Source organism: Pomacea canaliculata, linkage group LG2 (assembly GCF_003073045.1).
Source record: "Pomacea canaliculata isolate SZHN2017 linkage group LG2, ASM307304v1, whole genome shotgun sequence".
In the NCBI taxonomy this organism is placed as follows: Eukaryota; Metazoa; Mollusca; class Gastropoda; order Architaenioglossa; family Ampullariidae; genus Pomacea; species Pomacea canaliculata.
The window spans coordinates 37,269,691-37,289,536 of record NC_037591.1 but is presented as its reverse complement, the minus strand read 5'-3'; the positions used below and the strand labels follow the sequence as shown (position 1 = coordinate 37,289,536).

The window sequence follows — 19,846 nt, the reverse complement described above, 5'->3', positions numbered from 1 at the left end:
CTAATAAAATATTACTGAAAAGAAACTTCAATCATTAAATGAGTTGTGATAAACTTCACGCAATTTTACTAGAATAAAAACTTCATATTTTTAAATTTAATATTATTCGTAATTGCTTAGAAACTAATGGTTGATGAAGTTGACGTTTTGTCCCACATCATTTTATCCATTACATTTCGAGCACCATGGCGGCTCAGCAGCCACAATTCCACAGTCGGACAGGGTCGCTAATTATCTTGAGCAATAATAATCGAACCGCTCAGAGAAATCACCCAGCACAAGAATTTAACAATGGAGTAGTTTTAAGTGCTGAACCTTTGCGAGATAATGTGATATTTGAAGTGTGCATAGTGAAAAAGGTACAAATGATTGCTGTTTCTAGGAAGGATTTTTGTCATCTGCTTCTGACGACTTCGTTGGCATTACTAATACAAGTTTTAAATAACCAGATATTTTGCACTGTTTGACACCATGAGAATGAAATACAGAGTGCCAGGCTCATGTTATACTGTGAGATAATACAATTATCATGCTGTATTTTTTTAATTTGTGTTCATTTGGTTCAATAAATTGCCAGTTCTCTAAATCTTTATACTCATAGTATTATTCATTGCATTTTAGGGTTTAACAGAGTATTATATTCAATTCTAGTAGTTAAAATAAATTCCTTTAATGCACATAATTAGTCACAAATATATACTGATAGTTACTGCATTCTGAAAAAAATATTCTGATAGTTCATTAATGCGTTCCAAACACTGCAGATTAGTCTTTTACAGAAAGCAAACATTCAATTTTGTCACCAGGTTAATTCATGGAGTGGCTCCATTGAAATTGGAGTGACAACATGCAACCCAGATACCCTGACCCTACCTTTCAGTGCAACTGGCCTTCGAGAAGGGACATGGATCATGTCTGGTACTTCTCTTTTGCGGGATGGCCAGACCACCTCAGAACAATATGGTGTAGACCTAGATCAATTAGGGGAAGGTGATCGTGTTGGTGTGATGCGGACTCTGCAAGGGGAACTGCACTTCTTTGTCAATGGAGAAGATCAAGGATCAGTACCATACAGTCGAATACCAACACCCATATGGGCAGTTGTGGATCTGTATGGAAAGTGTGTTCAAGTGACAATTACAGATACTACAACCTATCAGAGTAACCGACAAAATGGTGAGCATCTGTGTTACAGGATACTGGGGTATAACGGGAAAGTTGAATGATGAATTCACATGGGTTTTTTTTTTCAGTGTTCTAGAGGAAAAAGATGGTTGTTTGTAAATAATGGCTGAAAACATGTTAGACTTAGGACTTTAGGCTGAAAAATGGCAAGGTTGTGGTGGATGCTGATGTTCTGAATTCTTGTAGTTGCAGAAGAATCATTTCCTGACATTGCCATCTAAATACCTTTCTTGGTAGCCGTGTTCTTGTACTCTTTCTCTTGTGAAAACAAACTGTAACAGGTTATGTGCTTTGATAAAAGGTGGGCAGGTTGATTCCACACTCCACAAGTATTTGAAAAAAGGATAAACCACCCATTGACAGGAATAGCATAAACATTTGAGAGTACTCAGATAGCTTGAAAGAATAATGTGGTCCCTTGTTTTAAGACTGTCAGGGAATAACAAAACTATAGCACTTTTAACCCTTTGGAGTTAAATGCATTCTGCCCTGCCTTGATAAGCCCTAGCAGATGTGAGGCATTGACTCTTTAATAAGCAAGAATCAGCAGAAGTATTACTTTCACTACTGCATGATTTAACACAGTAATGCTAAAAAAGGATGCTCTGGATTCTTTCATGAGGGACACACATCCCTGTTATTACAACAGTGTTGTTCACTAAGAGCGTATGTCATACTCAACATGCCAAAAAAGACAGAATTAGACAGTATGTTAGAAATATGTGTATTTTAGGTTGTAATATAATCTGTTTGATGGTGTATTTCCATTTTCTCCTCCCTCGTATTCAGGGTGTTCTGACAATATGGAGGCAGTCTGTGCTAGCGATGTACAGCATTTCAGTAAACATTTTAGGAGACTGCAAGCCATTGTCACACTTTTGTGGGTACTCTGGGAAAGTGCACAGTTTTCACACACATATTCCTTAATCAAAGGGAAATAAATCCTGGTGGCAGAATGGTTTCCCTTCCAAAATCAACAAATTGCATCCCTTTATCATACTGTATTAATTAATCCCCCTCCCCCCAGAAAAAAACCAAAGATGTGGAGCTTAACTATTTTACAAACTGTGTTTTGAATAAAGAAAATATTCACATAAGGCCTGAAAAACAATATATAATGAGTTAAGCAATTCTTCCACAATCCAAAATTTTGTGTGGAAATGATTAATAATTTCAGCATCCATATATCCATTTTTTTTTTTTAAGTATTGAAAGCATTCATTTTGTCAAGCTGCTGGTAATTTGATCAGTATTTTTTGGCATAAGGTAATCTTAAACTATTTTTGGTGTGTGTGAATAACAAACACCCCACTAGATGCTAGTTTTGAGGTTTTGTGATTTCCTAAATAAATAGGTTGCTAAAATTTATCGCATATGGAGTTAAGCAAAATAAGATTTTTATAGATTTTTTTTCTTGTTAATAGATTTAGCTTTTCAAAGGGCAGTCTGGATCAAAATATTTCTCTCAAACTAAGCGGAGTAATACTTTAAATGATTTTAAACTTGATGGAATTTTACAGGGAATGTCATCTAAGGGAAGATGTTAAAATGGTAGCACTTGGAATACATTTTTTATATATACATAATACATTGTTGCTCACACTTGAAGATAGATGCAATTTTATGAATACATCACATGTTAGGAACTGTTGATTTTCTATATGGGCTGCAATTGCTGAATTTATGTTTATCAAGCAACAAATTATAAATGCTTATAATTTCAAATAACATAAATGATTTAAATAAAATTTCTGTTATAATTGCAGCACTTGTAAGCTGTCAGATTGCAAATGATTTGGCAAATGAATTCCTGACAGAGCTGTCCAACCACATTGCTAACAACCTGGCCAGTGCATGTGAAATGAGTGATGTGTGTGAAGCTGTCGCTGCTGCTGCTGCTGTTGCAACTGCTGTCTCTGCTTCTTCAACTGTTTCTGAGTCCTCCATCGCCATAGCTGGGGCTAACAAAGACTCTTTTCAACCCTCCAATGAGAGATTAGTCTTCAGTGAGCGGAACAGCCCCCCTTCCGCAGACAGGTCTTCAAATGAACATTTGGCTTATAATGAAAGACTTAATCTACTCAGCTCTTTAACAAATGACCGCTTAACTTTTCATGAGCGTTGTGGGTCTCTTATCAAGCTGAGCAATGGTAGGAGAACTGCAGAACGTCGTCGTCCAATGGAAGAATTTAACAATGGTGTTGTGATGACCAACAGACCACTCAGAGATGATGAACTTTTTGAAGTAAGTTACATAATGTGTACTAATCACATAATGCTATAAATTCAGTATTACTTTAAAAAAATATAACACATGACTTATTAATAATAAGTGGAAATTTATAAAATGCAATATCTCAGCCAAAGGCTGACTCATTGCACTGAACAAAATGACTTGTCAGTTGCTTTGCTCATATTCAAAATTTTATTTAATTGTAGATTTTAATTTTATTAAAATGTTTCAAGCTTTCACAGACATGTCTGAAATTAGCAATATTTTACACAAGCAAAATTCATTTTTATTCAAAACATTATGTCTAAACAATAAGATATTTTTATCAGCATGATGCCTTTCCTAAATTGTTTATTGTTCTTCTTTTCTTTGAAAATCTTTGATAAAGGATAGAAGTAATTTAGGATAGAAAAATGTAGTAATGATAGTAATATAATTAAACCCTAATTTTCGTTTTTCTTTAAATATGCAGATAAGATTGGACAGGTTGGTGGACAAGTGGTCTGGCTCTATTGAAGTGGGAATCACCACACACAACCCAAACACACTAGACTTTCCAGCAACAATGACAAATATGCGCTCTCGAAACAGCAACAGTAAGTTTGCTTATTTTGTTGAAAATGTTTGGTTTTGTCTTTCTTTCCAAAATAGCTTGTGACAAGCAGGGCAAATTTGACACCATTTTCAGGAAAGAATCATGTGGCAGTGCCTTGATATCAGTTTCTGAGACATAAGGCATGGAGACATTCATTGACTAATTCACAAGAGCTATTGCTCAAACAAAGAGATTTTATAATTAATAATTGAAAATAAAGCAGAGTGTGGCCATGGTGTGTGTGTGTGATTTTTTTGCATATTTATAAATATTTAAAGGCTTGTAAACCCTTCCTACACTCACGTAAACCTCTGCCATGTACAATTTCACATTTCACCTATATAACTCAAATCCCGCAATATAGCGAAAACTCTGCAATGCAGAATTAGATATATTTTTTTAAAAACCTGCGATACAGTGAAACCATAATCAGTGAACCACGATATAGCAAGGGATTACTGTATTCATTCTGAATACACAATGGTCATGTGCTATGTTTTGTAGGTGTGTGTTTCTTCTAAAATGTTGCCATTGGCTTCAGATGAAACAGTACTTTAGAGAAGAAATTATGACATCTTTTATCCAAAACACATTTTGACATCATAGTTAGAGAAAGTATCCTACAAGAGCAAAGACAGAATGATATGAGAAAGGAAGAAGGGGCAAGGAGGGAGATTGCAAACAATAAAGCACACAGGGAGAGAGGGAGGGTGTGAGCAACAAAGTCACAGAAAGGGTAATTGGGGAGTTAAAGAGTTATTGGTAGCACCACATTCTTCCCTTTACTTGAAAGGTTGTGTCCCTGTTGTAGAACATGTCACATTTGAAGACATCAGGACAACAAATGTTTCACTGTTAGTAGTATACTGATGCCATGGATGATTACGGTTGGCTCAGATGAAGTGATGGATTGACTGTTGACAATAAAGTGACAGCTGAAATACTGGTAGAAAGCAACCCAGGCACTCCATGTACCCATTCTCAGGGCTGTTTAAACATGCCAGGAAAATGTGTAATAGTATGCAAGTAGACCGTTATTATTTGTTGCTTGTTACACGATGAAACATCATTTGAAAACCTGGATGGAATGAGAGACATTAACACTTTCATATTTTGTACAAATTAAGACATACACAAAATACATTTAAGAGTTTTGAGTATATTGTTCTTTAATAAGTTCAATTTAAAGGAAAAGAAAGTTCAGGTTATAACTAAAATAAACATAACTTGACTACTTTAGCATGAAGTATTTCTTGCTCACTCAGCTGGTAATCGGTAATATTTTCTTGATGTTTATTCATTTGGTTGGTAAAGATTTCTCTTAATGTATTATAACCAAATCATAACCATTTACCTCCCTGAAAATTACATTTTGGTAAGTGGCCTCTGTGTGCTCTTTGTTGGTACAGGAACAATTATGATGAGTGGCTGTGGAATTCTCACAAATGGTAAAGGTACACGACGGGAATATGGGCAGTTCAATTTGGATGAGTTGACGGTAAATATAGCCATCACAAAGCAGAAGTCCCTTGAGATTGGAGTCATTAAGCTTTTTTTCGTTTCTTATTTTCTTTGGGTTTTTTTTGGGGGGATGGGGAGAGTTGAGTTAGTCCATTACACTTTAGATGAAAGATGTAAATATCAGTCTAAAAAAAATTCTTTCACATTTTCTAGCATTTACCATTTTAGTTCTACATCTTTGTGAAAAGAAATTTTCTCTCTGTGCAGGAGGGAGATCGTATTGGTCTGATAAGGAAAAACACAGGCTGTCTTCACTACTATATCAATGGAATGGACCAGGGCCTTGCTGCTGCAAATTGCCCATCGCCAGTGTGGGGGGTAGTTGATCTCTATGGAATGGCAGTAAAAGTCACCATTCTTGATTTTCACGACCCTAGCTACCCCAACAATCCACCAGCCCCTGAACGTCGTGCCAATAGTCTGTTTCGGCATTACCCAGATCTGTATGATGAGGAAGCCTTAGAAGGTGAGTAGTTATAACTCAGGTGTTTTTTTGTACGTGTTTTTCCATGTGCAGTGCAGTTTCTAACAAACTGCTATTAAGAAATATTGCAATTTGTTGACATGGCACTAAATAATTTTTCATTCACTAAGACAGAACAAAGGAAATGATGCTAAACCAGTATTTATCATAATTGTTTAGCAAAATTAATATGAATAAAACATATTTTTCATGCAAATGATTTACAGAAATATTTGAAGTCATAAACTTCTTGGCAACTATGCAAACAGTGCATCTTATAGATTGACAACTCTTTTTTCTAAATAGACAAAGATTCCGATTATTAATAGTATCTTCTTATCTTATTCCTTTTCACCCCCAGTGGAGCATAAGGCTGGTTGATAGTATGGTCGGTCACTTATTTGATTTACTTCTATAGTATACCAGGAAAGGTGGTTTAATGATCAGTTCTTCTCTACATATTTCTTTCAATGTTTCATGACACATGTACAGAAGAAGAGGAAGTAGAAAAACTGACCTTTCACCCTCGCTGTGGTGGTCATGCCGCTGTCATAAATGCACAACGAACAGCACACCGACCAAAGTAGGTTTTCCACTCTGCCTTTCCTTTAAATGGTTGTTTTTTATCTGTCTGAGTTCAAAACTGCCTTTATTATTGAAAAATATTAATCACATTGAGTGTGTGTGAGTTCATTTTTCAATAATTTCAGAGAAGAGAATTTTTTTATGTCATTAGATTTTATTAAGAGTTTTACATCAGGGAAACAAAATTCATTTTGATTATTTATCATTTTACTTCAAGGACAAAATTCTTACAGCAAGACTTAATAGTTGAAATTCAGTAAAAAAAATTTGTTTTATTTGCTGGTAAAATGAATCAATTACATCAGTATTGTATGTTATTTTACTTTTATATTTTAAATATGGCAGAGCCAGACAAATTTTATTTACCTTGTGGATATATCATGAATGGGCTTTGACAAATAGAGGAAAAGGGTATATAAATTGATAAACTAGGAACCTTGTCTCTTTTGCTGCTTAAAGGCAGTTTACAGTGTGACAGTGTTTCATTTTCATAACCAGTGCTCTTGATGATTTCAACAATGGAGTAGTCTTAACCTCTCGACCCTTGAGACCTGGGGAAATGTTTGAAGTTCGGCTTGAGAAAATGGTAGACAAGTGGGCAGGTTCCATCGAGATAGGTGTGACCCTGCACCAGCCTCAAGATCTTGATTTTCCATCAACAATGACCAATATCCGCTCTGGTACTTGGATGATGACTGGGAATGGTGTAATGCACAATGGAACAACAGTCATTGATGAGTATGGACAGAACCTTGACAGGTTAAAGGTCAGTATTAAGATTTTTTTGGGTTTAGGTATCTGATTGCTAGGATATTCAAACAGGTCTGGAAGTGATTGTGATTAAAAGTCGCTTATAATTGTTTTGGGGTTTTTTCTTTGGTGTGTTTGGGTTTAGTTGGTGTGAAATTCTGAACTGTATTTCAGAAGGGTTTATTTTTTTTTTGTACTGCATGCCATCATAAAAACAGTGTAGACTCATTATATTGTCATCTGCTATCTCACAATCACACCTTGATCCACCAACTGTGGGTGAGTGGATTTTCCACTACTTAATTTTTTTCATTAACTTATAGGTCACTTTGTAGACCATTGTTATGAAAGCTCATGTGAGCGTTGCATATTGGAGTGTTATAAAGGGCATTCAATATTTTTTTTTTCATTTCTATCGGTAGACTAAAGGATGTAACTGTGAATATCACTTAAAAATCATTTTTTTGTAGCCACCTTTTTTGGCATTGTTTAATTAGTTGTTTCCTGGGGGTAATTTAGAATGTTTTAAAATGTTTTAGATCATTTCATCTTGTTTTCGCCATGTTGAGGGTGTGTGCTTCAGCAACTGATTTGAATGGTTCAGTTGTTTGCAGCTTTGATTTAAAAAATGTGAACAGTTAACACTTTAACATAGAGCTCATCAAAAATGTATCAGGATTTGAAAAATCCATACAAATTCACAAACTGCATTTCTATTTAAGCCGCAGGGTTTAAAGCTGGGGAAAATGTCGCGGTTCATGATAAAAAAATTATAGTATAGCTGCAAGACTTTCTTATATTGCCAGTAACAATTGATCGGTATACTTTCTAATTAATAAAGGGAATCACAGATATTTACTACCTGAGAGTTGAGCTGAAAAGAGTTAAAGTGAACTTGTAAAAAAAAAACCAACTTTTATTCACATTGTATAAGAATGTTTCTGAAAGTCTTCTGTTAGTCCATTCTTTCTACTTTCTTTGTGTTGAAGGAGTTATCAGGCATTACATTGTAACTATTTTGACAGGTTGGGGATAGAGTTGGTGTGTTAAGGAAGCCAAATGGAACATTACATTTTTTCGTCAATGGTGTGGACCAGGGTGTGGCTGCCTCTAATGTCCCAGACAATGTGTATGGTGTCATAGATCTGTATGGGCAAGCCGCACAAGCTACAATTGTTGACCAAGCAGGTAGAGGATCCTCTCATTCTTTTTTTTTTTTTCTTTTTTTTTTTTTTCTTTTTTGTCTCTAGTTTGACCTCCCCCCTCTCTTCCCCTTTGAGCTCCACATTGAAATAATTTGGGGTGCTGAATTACATAGTATTGCTCTGCCATATAAAAGCTGAGATCTCTAAGTTTGAAGCACAGTAAGATTTAGTTTTAAATACTGGGCAATACTGTTTACTTAAAGCTACCAACAAATTTTTTTTATGCTTATGAGACAAAATGAGCGCAGCTTTTTTTTTTTTAAAACAGATGAAACTAATTCCATATAACTATGTATTCTTAGAGTTAACATTGGATTTATTTGCAGATGTTCTGAGTTCTCCAGACCTTGACTCCAGTGTATTTCTAGACTCTGATGAGCTCAGATTTCACACCTTACATGGTCGCAATGCTGCTGTTATTAACAATGGCCGCACAGCCGTTCGTACAAATGACACTGGTGAATTCAACGATGCTATAGTAATGAGCAGCCGGCCATTACGGGACAATGAATTATTTGAAGTTGTTATTGAAAAGTTAGTGGAACGATGGTCTGGTTCCTTGGAAGCTGGTGGGTAGCTTGAACTGTTATAGAATAGCATAGACTGATATACATATTAACTCATGTAAAAATCCAAGTCAAAAGTTTGATATGTTCAGTTTATCCTTTAGTAACTGCCATAACATTTTTGGATAGAAACTTTAGCATAGCAGATTTTGATTTGATATATTATTGAATGTTATGACTTGTTAGATTGTAGTTTATGATTATATGCAAAGAATTGCTACTTTGGCCTTAAAATTAATCTCTGCTGTTTTTTGATCAGATATCAAGATAGCAATTGATTATACATTGATTTAATAAAATAAGATAACAATATATTAAAACACATGATCAGGTATTAATAACAGCTTTGTGACATGCCACTTAGCAGTCAGGATAATTTATGTTTGATTTACTTTGAAAAATTGAGTGTGCTGATTTAACTTGAGCATTCGCTTGATGGTAATGACAGGTGGTTATGGTAAAATATGTCATACAACTCATGCAGACCTGACCATTCATGATAATCCTGTGGTATTTATTTATATACTCAGGTGTAACAATGGTCAAACCAGAAGATATAGACTTCCCAAGTACTATGACAGACATTCAGTATGACACCTGGATGCTTAGGCAAGTTACATAAATAGTGTTCATGCATGCGTACCTGGGTGCATGTATGCCTGTTTGCATATGTGCATTCATGTTTCAATTTGAAATAATGCATGTTCCTTCGTGTTCTTGTGCATCTGTTTGAAATGATGCTAGTGTTCCTTTTGTTAAGACTCGTGATTGTTTATTTTATTACAAGACTGTGTGAACATGAATAGAATAATTATTTATTTTTGTTTACAGTGGTGCTGCAATTATGCAGGATGGAGCCATTGTTCGCAATGGCTATCCCCTAGACTTAGACAGTATTTCAGTGGGAACTAGAATTGGAATGATGCGTTGTTTTGATGGAACTCTACACTATTTTCGTGATGGTGTGGACATGGGGATAGCTTGCTCAGACATCCCTCCAGGTATTTCACTCACCTAGATTTTTATACTTGTTTATGATTATAAGAATGATTTTTACTTGTTATAAAGGTTACCACATTCACCCTGTTAATTTTCTACTTTCTTTGTGTCAGGTGTGTATGCTGTGGTAGACTTGTATGGGCTTTGTGCTCAGGTGTCAATCACAGGTGGATCTGTGATAAGGCCTGCTGATACTCAAGTAGTGGTTACTACAGCTGTTGACACCACTGAGCAGTCTTCATCACCCTCTGTACTTAAATCAGGTATGTTGTGCACATGGTGTTTGTCAACAGAGTTGCCTTTGGTGACATATAACTTTGTAAGCTGTTGTGTTGGATAAAGTTTCTATAGGATTTTCGTGTAGTTTAATGTTTTTGGTAAAGAGTTTCTTTTCTTTTAAATGACATCTGTAATCCAAAGTTTAATCTACAGTCATGTTTTCACTTTATACCATAGTATGATTGGATGGAAACTGAGGGAACAACTGTGTCAGCCATGTTTAAAATAATTTTTTTCTGTTTCTTTCCAGGCACTTCACACCGCTTTAGTAACTGCTGTGGAAAGAACATCACAATCAAAAACAATGGCCGTGCTGCGTGTCGAACACGTGGATTTTCCCATGGTGTAGTATTCAGCTCAGACCCTTTGAAGTATGATGAAGTGTTTGAGGTAAACCAGTACATCCCATCTTTTTTGTAGTTGAGCTACAGAAGTTCAAATATTTTATCTTGAGTCCACATTATCATGGCGTTTTTATGCCAGATTAAATCATCCTGCTTTTTAAAGCAACAGGAAGAGAACCATGATTTGTCAGGCATGCAAGTTTGTTTTTGTTTTTTTTTTCTGTTGACACACTTTGTTATGGTGTATACAAGGCATAGAAATTGTTGCATTATTTGCATTATAAAAGACAAGTAAAATACATATGGGAAAATTAATGTAATCCTCAGGTAAGGATTGATCAGATGGCAGCCAGCTGGTCAGGGTCCTTGAGAATAGGCCTGACTACCATGGCCATCTCAGACACAACTTCACCTGCCCAGGTGCCTTCCTCAGCAGACCAGATTACTTCCAAGATCACTTGGATAGTGTCAGGAACAACAGTGCAGAAATGTGGAGCACTAATCAAGGACAATTATGCACCTGCTTTGGAGAGGTTGCAGGTGAGAAGTGTTCTACTTTCCTTTGATGGGCTAGTATTTGCACATTGTCACTTTAATCAGCAGTATGAAAGAATTATGATCATCATGTTATATATATATATCGATTTGTACAGTTCTTTAATTATGAGTGTATATTTATACAAGCAGATGTATCATACAAATGTGAAGTAAATGTATCATACTACAACACTACTATAGTTGTTGTGTTTTTTTTTTGTTTTTGTTTTTGTTTTGGTAACTTCAATATTGTGTGTAAAATCCAGCACCCCCTAGGTGTCATCCTCTAGCATAATCCGTGTCAGTATTAACAGAGTATTGAACGTAAACATTGTTGATGACTGACAGAATAACACTAACCCAGATAAATTGCTGAAGAGAGCTGTGTATACTGTATAGAAAGTGTGCATACTCTTTTTATTTTGGTAGACTAAGCTTAGATCTGCACGCTGTGGTTATAAACTAATTTTAATCCAGAGCAAAATGCACTGCACATGTGGCATTTTTTTCACTCTCGTCTGCAAGCTTTAGTAAAGTTTAACAAAACAAAATCATCATCACAGATAGGTACAAGAATTGGTGTTCGCCACTGCTCAGATGGTACCATGCACATGTGTCTAAATGGTGAAGATCTGGGAGTTGCTGCCTCCAACATTCCCAAGGTTTGTTCTTTTCATTTTTTTTTCTATTGTATTTATTGAATCTATTTTATTTATTTTGTCAGATACAGATGTGTACCATCCAGAATTATTAAAATTATTAATTACATGAAACCTAAGGAACCATATATGAAAGATACCTCATCCTAGTACATGTAATGTACAAGTCCTAGTAATCTGTATGAACCTTTTTATTTCCAGAATGTATTTGCAGTTGTTGATCTCTATGGGGCAGTGGAATCCGTTACAATCACCAGCAGCGCACTCGCTGAGTCCTTCACCTCTCTTCTATCCTTGGCTGATGACCTTGTAACAGATCGTAATGTGCAGGTAGAAAATTAGCAGCAGTAAGGACTGTGGATAGTTGTAAGTGATAAGTGATAGTTGCTGTTGACGGATTTAAAAAAAAAAATTAAAATGGCCTTTTAGCCTCATGGACTTAGCAGCAGTAATAAATTCTGAGTGGTTCATAGTGTCTATGACATGGCACAAGACATGTGGCATGTAAAAGATGTTCTTCTCCCTCTGCTGTAGCAAGTCTCAAAGTCCTGACCTTCTCCAAATGTACTATGAATGCTTCTGGATCTTCTTAACTAAAACACACTACCAAATATGTGACTTAAATGCATGACTATTTTTGGCACACTTTTAGTCATACCATCAGGTAAAAATTAGCCAAACATCATCTATGAGATGTATCCAGTTATGCAGGTCCTTTCCCATCTGCTTTGTTGATAGATAAAATGTAGAAAAGATTTTTTTTTTAAACTGTGCAAGATGCTTTTCATATGTCTGTCAGCATAGATGTAATCCCATTTTTTGATGCCTTTCTGGTTTCTTTGTCATGACTAATCAGGATCAAGATCAGGATGAGGACACCTCTGTGCAGTCTAGTTTATGTTTCCATAGCAATCATGGAAAAAACATAATGTTAAGCGATGGGCAACACACTGCACGACGACTGGCTAGTTACAATCAGGGTATTGTGGTTTCTGCAGTGCCTTTGCCACGTAATCAGCTACTGCAGGTGCAGACTTTGATTTTACAATGACTTTTGTAACTGACACTAGCAGCATTTAAGCAGTATATTTTTTTTTTCATTCTTTCTAGACTTGTGCATGTATGTGGTGTGCAAAAATCTTTCTTCTTTGACTGCATCAGATGACATGACCATAGCAGATAAAGGGTTACACTGGCTCTTTAACCATCAAAAAGCTGTCCCTCTGACGGTGAGTTAGCATGTGCCTGGCGTGCAGAGCACTTCACTAGTCAGGTGAACCCCTGCAGTAACCATAAACCTGGTGTATATGGTCTTGCGTTTGTCCTTTTACGCTGTTAAGAAAGCAGTTGCTTTCATGACAAGTCGAGCTCTTCAGACCAGGCATGTGCTAGCTCACTGTCAGGGAGAGACAACTTTTGATGGTTAAAGAGCTAGTATAGCCCTTTATCACTTGTGGTCTTGTCATCTGGTAAGTCTCAAAGAAAGAAAATTTACTCTCAAAATTTTATTTTTGTGTTAAAGTGAACCTCTGACAACAGTGTGTTTTGAAAAAAATCTGACAATGAGCGTGTGTGGCTTTACTTGTAACCTACCACCATCATCAAGGATAAACTTAAAAGAGGGATTGCCATAAACATTAAATTATTCATAACGTTATCAGTATCATTCCTGTGATACTCTTGCCATCTGTGTGACAGGTAAGAATAGAGATGCTGGATCCTCAGTGGAGTGGCTCTCTTCAAGTTGGAGTAATTGGCTTTCCTCCAGACCGACTCAGTTTTCCTGGCACAGCTACAGCAATCAAGAAATCAGCAATTGTTTTACAAGGGCATGCAGTTTTTGCTTGTGGTATCAAAGTAAGTTTTTTTTTTTTTTTTCTGTTTTGTTTTGTCACCCTAGAAAAACATGCAAACATGGGGGTTAACAGAGAGAAGAGGAGCCGCAGGAGAGAAAGACACAATTTTGATTTGGGGGGGATCTCCTTTTTGCTTGCTGGTTGAAGATAACTTTTTTCCTACATCATATTCTTCATGATCTCCACCTGGCTTTATCTTCAAACTGCATTCTTCCTAAGACAAACTGGCTATTGCCACACTGTGGGCTGTTTGTGTCACATTTGATCATCCTCTGCAGTGCATTAAGCTTGTCTTTTTCACAGTAAAACATGCTCTTATTACTGTAAAGCGCTTGGAGTCCTGCTGTTGCATTTATCTACATACACAAGCAACTTATTGAAGCTGTTGATACATTTGGCACAGTTTACTTTCTTGTTTTGTTGTTTTGGATTTCTTTAATCCTCTTCAATTTTTCTACACAGTCAAAGGAGCACTATGGATGTGACCTAACTACCATTGGCCTTGGTCATACTATAGGAATTCTGGTAGACAGTCATGCTTGTCTCCATGTCTATGTTGATGGACAAGATCAAGGGGTGGCCTACAAGGACGTTCCACAGCCATGCTATGGTCTGTTTGATCTGTATGGACAGTGCACCAAGGTATATCAATAATGTTTGCACTTTTCAGTTCAGTTTGTATGGAAACAAATTCACTAGTTTTTAGGTTTAAAAAAAAAGTTCCATGTTAAACTGAATTCATTTTAAATTATTTGTTTGCTCTGTGTGTGTATATGTTTTTTGGCTGAGCATTGAGAACTTTAATGTACAATTTTTGTATATCTATTTGTCTCAAGCATATTGCATGTGCATGTTATGCCTTAGGTAACAATATCAAAAGGAGAAGATGTGTGTACACCATCTGTTGCAGTGGAGGAAAGGGAAAAGGCAGATTTAGAAGATGGTATGGTTTATTATCTTTTTTGACCATAGCGATTATCTAAAGAGCTAACATACGCATTCATGAATTTTTTTTTAGAGACTGCTTAACTCTCAGCAGAACCAGTAGCAGAGGGCTTGTTCAAAAATAGACAAACCCGAAACCCTTTTTTTAACACTTTTGTGCATGCATAATAAATTTTCTCAGACAACTACTTGTCCTTTTTCTTCCATCCATTGCATTTTCATTCATCTGCATATTTTACTTTTTATCATCTCACTCTAGTGTTTACATCATTTTGTCTCAGTTTTTCTTTTAGTTTAGATAACCTTCATTATCTCCAATCTTTTTTTATTCAATTTGTTTTTTGTCCAAAAAGTTTTTTTGGCATGCTTATTTCAAAGAAGATAGAAAAATTTAATGTAAGAGAGGGAGTAAGCGAGTATTATTGCCCATACTAGTTCCAGGAGGGAAAGCAGTTCTTAAAAACGTTAACAGGATGACAGAAAGGTGATGTGGAAATCTTTTGGTTTGAAAGTTACCTGTTGTTTGCAGTGGTGAAGGAAAAAGTCCTTGTCCGGCATCCATCTATCAGTCTCACCTTGTCCCGAATTTGTGAATACTTCAACATCTGCACAAGATTAAAAGCATCCCTTGGGCTACCAGGTATTGATTAAAAGGGAGTCCAGGGACATACCCATACTAAAACACGAACATAAGTAAACATGAGAAAATAATTAATATGAACATATAGTGTTGGGTACTCATTCTATCGGTTAGTGTCTCAGTCACAGTCAACTCATACTTACCCATGTATGCATGAACACATGGACTTGCATATGTGCATACATGCACACACATTTTCTCAGTTTTTTTCTCATTGGAGCAAACATTCTCATGCATGCATGCACATACATGCGTAGCAATTGCAAGTAGTGTTTCCAAATTGTTAATGAAGGAACACATTGTCTATAACTCTCTCACACACACGCATATGCCTATGTTAGAGCACATTGATGGCATTATTACACCATATATAGTACAGAATTGACACAATTTTGCAGATGGCTACTTTGACTCACAACAAATGACATGCTTCTGTGAGGCCTGTCATAAATTAAGAGGAGATGATTTGTACCACAAACGAGGTGACCCACCACGTGACTACGCTCTTCCCTATGGATGGTGCCGCTTTGCACTTAGGTGAAGGACCTGACTTTGTGAGCTTATCTGTCACATGATCCCTTACTATATCCTGTAAAACTGATTTTCCAACATTTTTTTAATTGGAAGTTTTTATATTTGCAGAACTTCAGTTGAGTTTTAAGGTTTCTGAGTCCAGCTTAAAATTACTGAAATAAAATTTATTTAGGAGCAGAACTAATTTTACATATCCATGGCGATATTGATTTACAGCCATTCAACAGTTTTTGATTTCTTTCAAAGCAAGAGTTAAAAATGCCAGTGTTTGAAAATTTGCTTCTCATGAATAGAACAGAATTATGTAGGCAAAAATCTTTTGGTATACCAAACCTGTCTTTTGAAAATAAATAATACACTGGCTAAATAATACTGTTTGCTTCAAATAGGCCTCAGTGCAAGGCACATTCACTGAATGTGGCAGAGAAGTGGCACACAGCATATCATGGCACTCGTTTGGATCTTGTTCGACGGATACTAGACCATGGGGATCTTCTCAGTCCTGGTTAGTGATGAGGGATTCATCCATTATTTCCTATTGCATAGAAACTTTGGTAAATGATACAAGAGAGCACTTCTACTCATTTACTGGTACTGAAAAATTAGCTTGTTTAATGTAGATGTTAAAAGCATTTATTAAATATATAAGTATTCATTCCTGTCCCGCTCTTGCAGAATGCACATTTACATCCATGGATGACTCCATGTCTTCTATGTCTCACTTTTTCTGTTTTTGTGTCATTCAGGTGATACAGGTTCTGTGGGTAGTATCTTGCTACCTCAGCCTCAAGTTTATACAGAGAAATCTCGCCCAGAAAACCTTGGCAGTCAACCCATTTTTTTCTCACCGACACTTCGCTATGCAGGGAGTGCTGATTTTTGCCCCAAACACAAGTATGCTTTTTTAAAAAATAAAAATACTAGATTTTTGTGCTTGGCTTGGTGTATTCTAAGTGGCACCACCTCTGTTTCAAAAATTGTTTTCTTTTCAGTAACTGATAATGCGGACTGTTGTTGCATGTTTTAGAAAATTTTGCTTTTATACAAGACTAATGTACATTAGTAAATAAAGAAAACATTCCCAGCTTCAGACTGTCGTTTGTGTCAGTTACTTTGCTTCATCTCTATTATAGTCCTTTTGTGACTTTTGTGTAATAGTGTTAAATATAGACTCAGTCAAAATTCCCCAAAGCATTTGACAAGCCTTTTGAACTATTGTGTGATTCATCAGCTTGTTTCATAACGAGATATAGGCTGTTAAGTGCTACCTTACATCAAAATTACCATAAATGTACAAAGCCTTCTAAATAACACACTGCATTTTACTGTTGCTAGAGACTTAAAACAACAAATGGGTAATGCTGTCTGTCGTTACAGGTTTCACGATCCACGTAATCGAAAGATCTACCAAGCCAGAGTGGCTTTTCAAATCTGGGTAAAACCTGGGTCATACAAGGTTGGGGGTCAAGCTCAAGGATCTGGTGAAGACATTGCTCAGCAGGTTGATCCCCACTTTCGCAATAGTGAGCTGGCCTGGTCAACTAAGGAAAAGGGATCACTCATGCTGCATGCCTTGCTTTTGAAAGTGGAGTGAAATTGTATACTTGTGTGTGTGTAAAAGAGAGAGAGAGGTAAGATTGAAAGCAAAGAGATGAGAAAGAAACAAATCTCACCTGTGGTTACATTTGCATACTGCTGTGACCTGGAATCTGGTGGCAAGATGAGCTGCAGCAGTGTGCATATTGTTATGCGATTTGTTGGTGGTGATGCCATCATGTGACGTTTATGCACCTAGCATTAACTTTCCCATGCTGTTACAAGCATGTTTGAGAATACATTAGTGCAATGCTTATTTATTTATTTCATCTGTATGTGATATCAGCCTTGTGCAGTGTTTTCTCCAAGTCTTAAATAAAACAGCCAAAGAGCGTCTTTGAAGTATTTCATTAACCCATAATTCATTTATCTTTGAGAAACCTTTTCATTTGTTTTGCCTTTTAAGAGTGAGATCTCATTAGTGATGTCCTTTGCCTGTAAAAATTGAAAATGTGTCAAGCTGTATTTCTATTTATCAAGCATTTGGTGTGGCAGTTTTTTAATGTTAATAAGTTTGTTACACTGTCTCTGATGAGGGAATTATTTTGTTATTTTTGTTAGCATGTGTTCAAATTGTAGAAAGCAAGTGGTGTGCATGCATGAGGTCACAGGGTGGGGGTGAAGAGAAAGCATTATGTATCTACTGTTATTGGAATCAAGCTGCTGATTGCTAAGTTTTTTTTTACAATCACAAATAAAATGTAATTGAAAAGTCCCATGTTTGTTGCGTACATATTACAGTGTGAAACGGTTGTGATGATAAATGAAAGGCATTTTGGGCAAGTGCATTTTTTTGACGTTATTTTTTTATCCTTATTAATGGATTATGCTTCTTTCAGGGTGTGATGAGAATCATCTGAATTTTCAGATCTGTAGAGGGAATTGCAAGCATCATGGAGAAAACAATTGTGGTGAATTGTGATGAATAAGAATGCAACTGTTTTCAAATATTTGTGTAGTGGTACATTTACTTATATGTACTGTGCACAAAAAATTGCAGAGTTTTTAATTTTCACCCTTTTCTTGACATAAGCTAATCTGCATAATGTTTATCATTATCTTGAATGCAGCACTGAAGGCATAGAAAATAATGTACTTAGAGATTAAATGCTTTCCCTGAAAATTTGTGAAGGTCCATTTGAATGCGAGTGTACATTTATTTTGTGTTAAGTTTCTTGCAGTAAGAGAATGAGTGGATTTATTTTTCTCTTAGATGTATGCTTTTTACCTTTCATTAAAACAAATCTAGTCCCCTTCATTAGTTTTACAATAATACAAACTCTTGTTCATGTTGTATGTTTATATTGCTGAATAGTCTTGTCTCATTTTTCTCATGTTTTGTAAATAAGAAAATACTTCGGTCTTTTTTTAGCATTTGTCATTTTTTTAATAAGAAAAATCAACTGCTTGTTCTGTAGAACTTATTGTCTAAAGGGAAAGAAAGTTAACTTGTTCACATTGATGAATTTTCTTTTAAGACTTTGAGCCCACCTTCCTCCTCACCCCAGATCTGTCAATCTTCCTTTGCTCTTTTGACGGATCTGCCTGGGTATTAAATCTCTTTGCACTTGAATCTGACCTATATGCATGTCTCTGTGATTTCTCATGCTGTGTATGGGACATTTGTGATATTTCTCATATTATTTCTCCACTACATGTACAGTCATATCTCTGTACACATGCATCTCACTTATGCACTAATGAGTATGAAATATCGTGGGAGGTTGGGAGGAATCTATGAAAATTCTCAATAAATGATTACTCTGAGTGATGTTTGAATTACACAAAATCCTTAGAAGTCTGTGTGTGTGTGTGTAGGCTGACCTTACATCTGATTTAGGAATAAATTACACAACAATTAGGTATCAAGAAAAAGATGGGCACCGCCCTCACGTAAAGCTCGCCCTGTGACAAGAGAGGTCGATCGCTAACACCTCACTCCCTAACGACCTAAAGGTGGTCATGAGACGACCTTTACTTTTACCTACAACATCGAAATACGAGTGCACCTTACCCATCAGCCTTGTGGCAGGGGAAGTTTTCCATTCACAGGTCCGGGTGCTCCAACAGGAGACCTGCTGTAAACCTAGCTTAGATGTTAACCACCAGGCTCCGACACATTGGAGTGGCCCTTTACCAGCCCCTTCAGGGGTCAGGTTCCTCAATTCAAGTGCTTTTGGAACTGGAGGAAAAGAGCCACCGGCTACAGCGCGGAGAGCCTTCAACCTCTGTGCTCTAACCACTTGGCCATCCACCCCCACCCCAGTGCAATGCAGTTACTAAAGCCAACCTCACATTGTAAGGCTTGTCAAGCAAAGTCGTCAATGAAGAGGAAATCCCATTGTTTGCAAAGA

At 36.4% G+C, this 19,846-nt stretch overlaps 1 protein-coding gene across 2 annotated transcripts; it reads left to right on the top strand.

Moving 5' to 3' along the window:
• The first annotated feature begins 159 nt into the window (after positions 1-159).
• Positions 160-19,263, top strand: LOC112556632 (neuralized-like protein 4). 2 transcript variants are annotated; one of them, XM_025225806.1, is made up of 26 exons: positions 160-359; positions 807-1,176; positions 2,952-3,430; positions 3,891-4,014; positions 5,423-5,511; positions 5,742-6,000; positions 6,490-6,580; positions 7,081-7,348; positions 8,358-8,520; positions 8,864-9,106; positions 9,634-9,712; positions 9,935-10,104; positions 10,216-10,365; positions 10,632-10,771; positions 11,053-11,265; positions 11,826-11,924; positions 12,123-12,251; positions 12,778-12,948; positions 13,620-13,778; positions 14,240-14,419; positions 14,642-14,720; positions 15,252-15,362; positions 15,761-15,899; positions 16,286-16,401; positions 16,643-16,790; positions 17,274-19,263. In XM_025225806.1, exons 1-26 carry the CDS (start codon positions 186-188, stop codon positions 17,488-17,490), a joined length of 4,560 nt encoding a protein of 1,519 aa, XP_025081591.1. In that variant the 5' UTR covers positions 160-185; the 3' UTR covers positions 17,491-19,263. The 2 variants fall into 2 exon arrangements, with proteins under 2 accessions (XP_025081591.1, XP_025081590.1); XM_025225805.1 differs by having other exon boundaries at positions 5,417-5,511.
• The last annotated feature ends 583 nt before the right edge of the window (positions 19,264-19,846 follow it).

Coding starts and splice junctions, on each gene's coding strand:
- LOC112556632 (XM_025225805.1), top strand. CDS start 186: ATGGCGGCTCAGCAGCCACAATTCCACAGTCGGACAGGGTCGCTAATT. Junction 9,107..9,633: donor GTCTGGTTCCTTGGAAGCTG/GTGGGTAGCTTG, acceptor TTATATACTCAG/GTGTAACAATGGTCAAACCA. Junction 10,772..11,052: donor AGTATGATGAAGTGTTTGAG/GTAAACCAGTAC, acceptor TGTAATCCTCAG/GTAAGGATTGATCAGATGGC.